At 36.2% G+C, this 11283-nt stretch overlaps 1 protein-coding gene across 1 annotated transcript; it reads left to right on the forward strand.

Annotated features, from left to right (window-relative positions):
• The first annotated feature begins 8756 nt into the window (after window positions 1-8756).
• On the forward strand, window positions 8757-10804 carry npy (neuropeptide Y). Its single transcript, XM_086062799.1, has 4 exons — window positions 8757-8859; window positions 8990-9177; window positions 10304-10393; window positions 10530-10804. The coding sequence occupies exons 2-4, from the start codon at window positions 8990-8992 to the stop codon at window positions 10549-10551; spliced, it is 300 nt and encodes a 99-aa protein (XP_085918925.1). The 5' UTR covers window positions 8757-8859; the 3' UTR covers window positions 10552-10804.
• Window positions 10805-11283: the final 479 nt, after the last annotated feature.

Raw genomic sequence — 11283 nt, forward strand, 5'->3', positions numbered from 1 at the left:
TTGACCTCATCCAGCCATACATTTTCTAGAGCACTGCAGAATTAAGGGGAGCTGGAGCCTTCTCTGAAAACAGTTGGGTCAAAAATATCCCAAATTGGGTCCAAAAGGGACCAGCTCAACATTTTGGGTTATTCAATTAACCCCAAAAATTGGGTCAAATGAATAACCCACAAAACAACCCAACAAAACAGGTTGCTTTGTGGGTTACTTGATTTGACCCAATGTTTTGGGTTAAATAATTAAAAAAGTTGAGTTTGTTCATTTTTCACCCAATTCAATTGTTGTTTTGTGGGTTATTCATTTGACCAAACTTATTGGGTCAATTGAATAACGCATAAAACAACCCAACAAATTGGGTTGCTTTGTGGGTTATTTGATTTGACCCAACATTTTGAATTAAATCATTCAAAAAATTTGGGTCGGTTCATATTTGACCAAATTCAGTTCTTCAATTAGTTTAATCATTTGACCCAAAAGTTGGGTCAAATGAATAAACTACAAAACAAGCCAAAAAATAGGTTGCTTTATAAATTATTAATTTAATTTGTTTAATAACCCAAAAACACAATTTCGGTTATTTTTGACCCAACCGTTTTTTGAGTATCCCTGCAAACTACACCCTTGAATGGTTGTCAGTCAACCACAGAGCAAGCTCACGTAGAGTCAGGATTGGGAATTGAACCCACACTCCCTACACAAAAGTCAGTCGAGTGAAAATCTAATTGGTTTAGCGCTACCCACTACACTACACTACCAATGTTCATCAGACTATTATTTTTTATTTTGTTTGTTTACAAGCAAATCCCAAATATAGGTCTTGTTCTATTAGCGGTTAGTTTAAACATCTAAACGTTTGTATGATTGATGTTCTAGTGGAGAGAAAGCCACCCACTCAACATGTCACCAAAAATAACAGCAGCACAACAGTGCTGCGTTTGGTTTTTAATTCCTCCATAGATGCACTGTCTGCCATTGATTAATCCTATTCCTCACGGCAGATCAGAAGCGATGACTGCTGATTTAATCCACACTGAATTGAGAGTAAAGCGAGTTCGCTTGCTCGATTGGTGGCCCACTTCCACTAAAAAATAGAATTAATGGGCTCTGAGGTTTTTCTCCCACTCAAGTGTCCCCATTGTGATAATGTCGCAGTCATACTCGATCAGCATCCAAATGGATGCTGGCTGGTGCATTTGGAGTCACCTGTGTCGTGATGGTGGTGAACAGGTGGTGTTGAGGGGAAGGAATTCAGTTTGTGCGTGAATGACGTCATGGGTGCACCTGGGTCTCTGCACAGGGGGAAGTGAGTGGAAAGGATCACATGTGAAAGCTGACACATCCAGGGTTTATCTACAACGATTATCAGGGCACTATACACAAAAATTACACACAAATACACACAAGGTTTGTTAAGTACTTGATTGGGGGGGAAACAGGTTGCAAAAATACTATATAGTTACAAATGGGTAAAAAATAAATAAAAAATTGGTAGAAGTAGCCTACTTATTTCAACTCCTGTACTTTAAAGTAAATCTAGAGACTGAAATGCAAGCAAGAAAAGTATTTTAAATTTATTATTTTTATTTTTATTTTTATTTTTTACCGTTTACTGCTGTACAATATCCATTTTAACTCAGCACAGCGTAAACAATTTCTCTTAAACTCAGTGCTCGGACAGAGATGAAAAATCATGTCACTATCTTGCTTGTTTTTTTTTTTAATAAACATTGGCTCAATTGCTTACGCTATCAAAGACTTATGAAATAAGTTACAAATGATGATATTTGAGGAGGGAAAAACAATCTCTCAGTCCCTTTTATTAACTTGTATTGTAGTACTGACAAAGGGAATTTAAAAAATCACATTACATCTAGCATGTTTTTGTTTAAGAGCTAGCTGCTATCAAAACGTGTTAGCTTCGCTAATGTTGTGGACAAAAAAAAGAAGCTAAAATTAGCTACTGATAATATCTGAGAAAAGAAAACACCTCCCAGTCGCATAAAGGTAGTACTGAGAAAGGAAAACAAAACAAAACAAATGAAAAATACATTACATTTAGCATGTTTAAGAGCTACTGCAGCTAACACTGGCTCAGACTATATGCTATCGAAATGTGTTCCCATAGCTTTGCTAATATTGTGAACCGAGTAACAAAAAACAAACAAAACCCCCCAGCTAAATTAGCTAATGCTAACAGACTAATAACTATACAGCTTGTATGGTTTTTTTGTGGTTTTTTTCAGACAACACGAAGATTTTATGAACGCCAGAAGCTGGTGTTTTTTAGGCTAGAACAAGACAGCACATTCATTCTTGCAGCTAACAACTTGGAGAAGTTACACTTTTCAAGTGTGGCTCGTAAGTAGTTGGGTGCATCTGTCAAATCCACACTTTGCTATTTCCTTTCAACAACAAAACATTTGACCTCTTTTTATCCACAAATTGGTAGGCAGCAGGCTGAGGTGCCGCGTAAGGAACAGTATTACAAGTGTGGCTCAAATATAATACAAAAGTAATTACCTCATACCATAGCAACCCCATTAAGGAGACAACAGCATTTTGGTTTTGGCCGAAGGAAATAACTACCATGGCCTGTTTGATCTCCATGGCAACCACACCTAGCTTGACTGACAGACCAAGCACTAAAAAAAAAAAAAATCAGGAGACGCAGCACAGAAGATTAAATTGGCAATTACCGTGCAAAGAAATACTTAATTACACCTGTGAGAGTTACGGGATGTGCAAACGGATGCAACTGGAGAGAGGCAACATCATTCAACACAGACAGTTGCTGGTTAACAAGCATTTATCTTACTGACTCAGATACCAATCCAAAATAATAAAACGGATAGAAACAATAAGACATTTCTTTAGTAACAAACATGCTCTTTGTGGAAAATGTTGCTGGCTTAAATGCGAGTAATAAAATGATCATGATTCTCCTATTTTAAACTTGTAGTATTACAAAATGGTTTGAATACACAAACAGCCTTTTCAGGAAATGGAAATTAGCATCACCACTTTCATTAAACGCTTTTCAGAAATGATGACGTGATTACACCATGACGTACTTTTTTTTTTCTTTCTAAAACAGCATCTCAACACGTCAATGATGAACGAAAACCATTCAATAGAGGAAGAACTGCAGTTTGGTTTTGATCATACATCTTTTGTCTCCTGTCTGAGCCCCAAAAGTACCGTTGCCTTAAGATCAGCAGATAATTTATTTTCCATCCCAAAATGCCCATTTGAAAGCATGAATTGTCTTTCTGTGCAAAATGCTCTGCAGATGAACAAAAAGAGAAGAAAAAAAACACAATCACGTGATGCTGACATATTAGATGTGTGAACATCTCTTTTGTGGTAAGAACAGTAGGGAATTGACAGCGCACGACAGTGCAGCGACTTCATGGAGGCAAAGATTGAATCCCCTCCCGTGTTGCTTGACATGTGGAGGAGGAACTGGAATACGTCGTGAGAAATTGGTTTTCAAAAAGCTGTGTAATAATGTGGTGGAGGGATGACCGAGCATGTGAGGTCGTGACTGCAAACCATTACTGAACAATTTTTTTTCCAAAAAATACCCACAATAAATGAAACCCGCAAAGTAGTTAGCTTTAAGTTTTACATTTAGTATAAATGTTTTAAGGCTCTAAAACCCCTCACCACACAGTTTATACACTTTTCACATCGAGGCATTTACATTTTCTCACATTTCTCTCTTGTTTAAACATTCTCAATGTTCAAACCTTCATAATTTTTTTATAAAATAAGAAAATACAAAATACAAAAAAATCCGCGATATAGCAAGGCCGCAAAAAGTGAACCGTGTTATAGCGAGGGAACACTGTGTATATATATATATATATATATATATATATATAACTTTTATTATATTTTTTATTTATTATATATATTTATATATTTTTTTATTTAATTGTACTATTTAAAAATTAAAACTTAAAAAAATTAAAACTACCTGTTTAAATATTTAACACTACACACTGGTGTAGTATAAAAGTCAACACTGGTCAGTGCTAAATTTCAACTACCAGCATTGTTGTTTTAACTCCATCTCAGTGTTAAAAAAAGAATAACATTTTCACCAGTGTTGTTTTAACTATAATTAGTGTGGACCAATATAGACACTTTTGATGTGTTCAATTTAACTCTGTAGGTGTTAAATTAGCCCTGCCAATTTTGCTGTGTAAGCAGATTCATACTTTTCGGAGAGTGTTAATGAAAATATGCATTCCTATTTTTGATGAGGAAGACACATTTGATGTTATTAACTGTACCTTTATGTTTTGGTTTGTGTTGCATTAAATCAAATGCATTTAGGCACATCATGCTACACGGTTACGTCAACTCCTTATTCATAGGGATCGCTTTGACATTTACTCAAAAAGTCATAAAGACTGAATATTTGTTCTGAGAAATGACAGCAAATTAAGATACTCCAGTTGGACAGTTCACTAAAACATCTTTGGTAAATTGTATCCGCTTATCTTTTTGTCTCTATATCCGTCAATCTGACATTATTCTGACACAGATGACCTTTTCCTATCGCGTGTTTTGTCTACCGCTGTCCCAACAAGTTTACGGGCAGCTGTCATCCATCAGGTGCCCTCCAATGAGGACGTCGGCACGCCACACCTGTGTCGCTTACAATGGCTCGACCTTCTGCTAAGATGTCCATCAGAAGACCTTATCATGCACTGCATTCATATGAGCAGTAGATGTTGCAAACACGGTTAAAAAAAACACATCAAAATACGTGACTAAGACTAAGAAGAGGGCTCAACATAACAGCAGCCTCCTTTATTTGCTCGTAACCCTTTGTCACCATCAGTAGTACATGTTGTCAAAAGCAGCAATTTAGAATTCCGTATAACAGTCGTTAAAAAGCAACAACAACAAAAAAGCTACACTCGTCAACGTTGTTTTGTTAAGCACAACTAACACAAACGTAGACGTTCGAGACCGTAAGTCAAAAATGATGATCTAATATGAGGCCCATTAAGATGAATAACGGCCACCATTTTCTATTTATGCTGCTCAGCAGACTCTTTCGCATTCCTGACTGTATAATATTTGGAATAATCTGTAAATACACATTTTATCAACAAGCTAAGGCGGCTGTCACACTGATCTTATCCACTGTGTGTTTAAGGATATGGCTAAGCTTGAACCCTTTATGGAAATATACTTGAAATTCAAACTTTGAACCCCACTAAAACATTATTATTATACTCATAATTACATATTATAATTTGTATTATTAATGAATTGTTTATTTATCTATGTATTCAATCTATTTATTATTTATTATAATTATTATAAAATAGCAATATATTGTACTTAAAAAAAAAATATATATATATAAAAAAATAACAGCTAACGTTTATTAAGCACGAGGTTGTGTGAGCTTATTTGTCAGCTGTCGATGATTATTCTGAACTATCTGCCTTTTGTTGGCTCTCATGTGCTTTTAGATGTTGACAAGCGCTCAGTGGAAAGTGTTTGCTTGTGCGGTCACAATCATTTTATTGCTAATGACGCTGAAATTAGATGTGGTCGACTAATGTAATATACTGTAACTCCCTCGTGGGTGATCAATCAGCGGACAGGAAGTAATGTGATGCGGGATAGAATGTTGGGGGCGTGGTGGGGGGGGGGGTAGTTGATTTAGGATTTTTTTAATCGGAGACCCGATAGTTCAAAAACTTGACGTGAACTGAGATCAGTTTTGGATTTCATATACAACACTCTAAACACAGTCGGGTCAAAAATAGAGCAATCGAATCCTTGGGTTATTTTGACCCAACATTCTGGGTTGTTTTGTACGAAATAGACATTTTTTTTCCTGTTAAAATAAAAACAATGCAAATTTGTGGGCTTGCTTTTCACAGAACAGCCCAATTTTGAATTTTCAAAGTCGGGTCAAATTGACCCAAGTAGTGGATTGGTCCTTTTTTGAACCCTCCCTTTTTTTCCCTTTTTTTTTTTAAGTAAAAAAAAAGAAGCACATTTGTGGGCTGTTTTTCACAAAGATTAACCAATTTTGAATTTTGAAAGTCAGGTCAAAAATTCGTTTTTTTTTGTTTTTTTAATAATGCAAATTTGTGGGTTATTTTTCACAAAAAAATTACCCGATTTTGAATTTTGAAAGTGGGTCAAATGGACCTAAATAGTGCATTGGTCCTTTTTTGACCCCTCCCTTTTTTCCTTTTCTGTTTGAAAAAAACAAAAACAAAAAAGCTATGCAAATTTGTGGGCTGTTTTTCACAAAACAGCCCAATTTTGAATTTTGAATGTCGGGTCAAATTGACCCAAGTAGTGGATTGGTCCTTTTTTGACCCAAATTGAGTTTTTCTAACCCAACTGTTTTTAGAGTGAAATATTAATTAATTAAAACAGCTGTCAGACTCAACAAAAAGTGTTTTACCCAGTGTTATCTGACCAAGTGTTGCTTCAATGTTAGCGTTCAAATAGACATTCTTTAAAGCATTACAACTGACCACACAGATGCTAGTCATTAGCCGGTCTATGGTGTTTCCCATTATTTGACGTCGTGCCAAAACCCTGTACTTTCAAAATCGTCACTTTTCAACACTTTAAATTGTCAATAATTCGACGAAAAGTATAGATTAAAATATATATATATATATATATATATATTAAATTTGCCAAATTGTGACAAGGTTTCGGCCAGCGATTTGTTAGCACTACGCTAGTGGCTCCAAGACAAAGTCAAGGTTGACAGCGTCACATCAATATTTAGAGCTGACCTTTCAACGTCAACATCAAGCATATACATTTGTACACATTTTGACAGTTACTCAGATCCAAGCTGTTGTCCTCGACAAAAAAAAAAAAAAGGTGTCAAGCCCATTGACGCGACTTCCTGAATGTGAATCTCCTGAAGAGGACCGCAAAGTCTAATTCCTGCCGGTAATCGTCATGATTAGGGTTGTGACTTTGTGAGGCATGTTCTCTCACTTGTGTCTCATTCCTCATCTCTCTCGGAGCATCCTGTGTGACACAAAAGGCCCTCACAGCATCCTCCGCGCAACTTAAGGAGCAGCCTTGCAGATAAGAGGACTTGATTTGCTAGATTATATGGCTGGGCGCTGACATGATGCAAAAGGGTGATGAATGGGAGGTAAATGAAGCACATGGTGTTACATAGTCATTTAAGTCCTATTTGGGTGCGCGTATTAAGGGTGCTCCCTTGAGAGCGCTTCTTTTTGGGCTGCGCGTCTGCAGGCACTTTTGTGCCTGTTGCGCCTTGGATCTGATGGGAGGAGCTATGGAAGAAAATTACATTGAAAAGTGATTGAAAAAGAACATTCATGCACATGCGAGCCTGTTTCAAATGTTCGCATTATTCAGGCGCCATCGGGAGTATTTTTTGGTGAGAGGCCACATGGGAAGAGTGTCTTAATGTCACTTTTATGATGCTTGATAGAAACTGATGTTGTCGCGAGGAAGAAGCAATACGTGATTGTAAAATGTGTTATTTACATCTGAAATGGTGTCGTGTTCATGTTGTCTGCCGTCAGAAAGTATTCTATGTCTAATAATAATAATTTAAAAAAAATCATAATCTGATGACATGCTCCACCCGCATATGACAAAGACCCAAAAAAGAAAATTTATACTTGCTTCCATTTGGGCAAATTCCCTCGTACGAACCTGGAATTCACACAAAAATGGCCACTTTTTTTCCTGTTTTGTTCAACATCAGATAACATCCTATAATGATGGGCACTCGCGACTCTTTTGGCTGTTTTATGATCAGGAACTAGAATAGAAAAATGACATTAATTTCATTAAGGATGTTTAATCCCTTTTTCCCCCAGACCAATACTAGTACGAGTAGTCAACTCTTGAGTAGTCACCAATGCCAAGCACCGATACCACTAGTACTTATACAAAAAAATTCACACAAAAAACCCCAATGACATAATTTTAAAGAATGTATTCCTTTATTTCCCAATTATAAAACAAAAACAAGAGGGCATCTGATACTAGTATCGACCACTGTAGCGAGTACCAACACCTTGAAATAAGGCTGGGTATCAGCCCGATACGATACCTGGTATTGGTACTCTCGCATCCGTAAATTTCATGCAATTTTAAGGAAAAACACAACGGAATAGTTTTGATCTTTCTGTAAAATTACCTGTCATTGTCTTTTCTTGTCTTACATTATCATTAGGGGTATCACTATTTGGTATTGATATCGGTCACTACTCAAGATCATCGAACATCTCAACATTTTTTCATCCAGATACACATGTATGCAAAAATTGGAGTTTTCAGGCATGTTGAGAGTCCCAAAAGGTGATTGATTTGTTGGGGGGGATTAATAATAAACAGCAACTCCAAATGGGGCCTTCGAACCACCTGGTGCTCGGGTCCTAATAATCCTAAATCTGGCTGCTAATGTAGTACACTAGCAACATACTGTAGTTAAACCAAGTGTATTTTCATTTTTTGAATCGGTAACATCTGGTCTGAAATGACACCTGAAAGTATTAAAAGATGTTATTTAGTGCGTCATGCTCAATCCAAGACGGAAAACATCACACTGGATACTGGAAAACAGACTATTGACTATTTTGGGCTGTTTTAATGACTTGAGACAGTTGTGAAAGAAAACACACGAGCAATGACAGCATCGGTGGTGACGCTGGCGGCGGAGCAAAGCAGCGCTGAGTGCAGCTCTGACGCGTTTGGCTCGGCAGCGCGTCTGGTGCGCGCATATAAAGCCCGGTGCGCACCAGGCGCACTTCAGAGCAGAGGAGACGCAAGAGCATTGCACGCAGATACCCCAAGAACACCCCGGAAAGTGTAAGTATATTAAGATTGTATTCCTTAAACATGGATTGAAATTCAATGACCATCATGAAGGCTGACTTTGAGCTGTTCTCCAAAGAGTCGTCTGTTTATGATCTTTTACTGTCATTTTCCGCTCCATCAGATGCATTCTAACTTTGTGAGTTGCGTGGTGACCCTGGGGTTGCTGCTGTGGGCGCTGCTGTGCCTGGGCACCTTGACAAACGGCTACCCGGTGAAACCGGAGAATCCCGGTGATGACGCCCCTGCCGAGGACCTGGCCAAGTACTACTCTGCCCTGAGACACTACATCAACCTCATCACAAGACAGAGGTAGGATGGAGTGCATGGTGGTACTTTGGTTGATGTTTATTATTGTGATTGGAGTGTTTTTAATATTTGTTTTTATTTAGTTTTGCACTGTAGTGACTTGGCTGGACAGTGACTTGATTAATGAATATAATTCATAAATAATATATTTAATTTATTATTACATTAATTCATTATAATTCATTAATATATTTATTTATTATTTACATTTTTACATATGTTTTCTTATATTTTTATATTTTTATATTGTCCCTCTCAAATGAGCATATTTGACTTGATTAATTAATATATTACATAAATAATATAATAATAATAAATAATATACATAATTTATTATTATAGTAATTCATTATAATTAATATATTTATTTATTATTATTGACATTTTTATATATATTTTTCTTTATATTTTTAGATTGTCCCTCTCAAATGAGCATATTTGACTTGATTAATTAATATATATTACATAAATAATATAATAAAAATAAATAATATGAATAATTTATTATTGTATTAATTCATTATAATTAATTAACATATTTATTTATTATTATTTACATTTTTATATATATTTTCTTTATATTTTTATATTGTCCCTCTCAAATGAGCATATTTGACTAGATTAATTAATATAATACATACATAATATAATAATACATAATATATGTAACTTATTATTATATTAATTAATTATAATTAATACATCTATTTATTGTTGAAATTTTTATCAACAGTATATTTTTCTTTATATTTTAGATTGTCCCCCTCAAATGAGCATATTACTAATTTAAATCAATCATTTATATTGCATTAGATTGTGCGTGCATGCATCGTTACCTGTGTGGATGTGTTGGTAAATTGCTCCTTCAGGCAGGCATCATGTAAGGAGCAGACAAGGAATCATAATATCCTGCAGGGATGCAATAATCCGTGCATGTTGGGTTGGTCTGTTTTACTGATGCTTCGACCTGCATGAAAAAAATATAATTCATACAAGGATGTTTTGTCTTATTATGTAGTCATTTGTCAGTATAGTAAAAGGCACAATGAAGCAAAAATTAAAAGAAAATGGCATTACCGAAATAATCCTTGCTTAATTCCATTTTATTCTGTTACCTTTGTGCCTCAAGGTATGGCAAGAGGTCCAATCCTGAGATATTGGACACACTGGTCTCCGAGCTGTTGTTGAAGGAGAGCACAGACACAATTCCACAGTCAAGGTTTGTAACCCAACAGTAACATTAGATACACTCGCACAACCTATTAAAATTCAATACAAGCTCTCTATTTGATCTCAAAATATGTATCCCTAATGTTTTGTCCAGTCAGGAAGCTGACCTCTGTGTTTCCTCCCAGATATGACCCGTCATTGTGGTGAAGAGGTCACTAGCCAGTTTGACCTCCACGTCTAAACATCATGTCATCGTACATGCACCGAAAGGACCGCCCTGCCTCCGCCACATTTCTCCTCCTTGCCCATCAGCTACCGCTCTGCTGCTTCGTGCCATCAAATTGTAAAAGAATAAATAAAAATCCCCCTCAGTCATCATTTGTGAATGTCTAAAGTAAACCGGAGGACAGGGTATGTGAATTGTATTGTATATTTGTGCAATTAAAGAGTCATTATTTGAAAAAAGCGTTATTCTCTGTTTGTTGCGGTTTGCTTCGCAATGCATTTCTACTAGACTGATCATTGCAAACAGTCTGTACAATATTTACAGTATGTCATAAGTCATGATGATGTACAGGCTAGAAGAATAAAAACTTTTAATGCGGAGGGGCATTTCAAATTGTGGAGTCATTAAAATATTCAAACAATAATAATGAATAATGAAACAACAACAAACACTGATTGTTTCTTATTGACAGAGACTGAGTAAAGTGTAAGCATTCTAAACACAGTTTCTCCACACACAGGCTACAGTTATTAATATGTAACCAGGTCCAGACTGCCCCTCCAACTCTTACCCTAATTTAAAGTGCTTAGAGTCCACTTCGTCCGGTTATTTTTGTTGCGCCTGCCTTTATTTACATTGCCCTTATAAATGATAATTTGGTGTATGGCTCCCTCTTGTGGTAGATAAGAAGATAGACACCCGTAGAGATTGCA

Source organism: Leptonotus elevatus, chromosome 19, assembly GCF_054856555.1.
Source record: "Leptonotus elevatus isolate MCC_2025b chromosome 19, RoL_Lele_1.0, whole genome shotgun sequence".
Lineage (NCBI taxonomy): Eukaryota > Metazoa > Chordata > Actinopteri > Syngnathiformes > Syngnathidae > Leptonotus > Leptonotus elevatus.

Excerpts from the sequence above, each read along its gene's own strand:
- npy (XM_086062799.1), top strand. The coding sequence starts at position 8,990 with ATGCATTCTAACTTTGTGAGTTGCGTGGTGACCCTGGGGTTGCTGCTG. Across the intron at positions 9,178-10,303 it reads AACCTCATCACAAGACAGAG|GTATGGCAAGAGGTCCAATC; the intron begins GTAGGATGGAGT and ends TTGTGCCTCAAG. Across the intron at positions 10,394-10,529 it reads GACACAATTCCACAGTCAAG|ATATGACCCGTCATTGTGGT; the intron begins GTTTGTAACCCA and ends GTTTCCTCCCAG.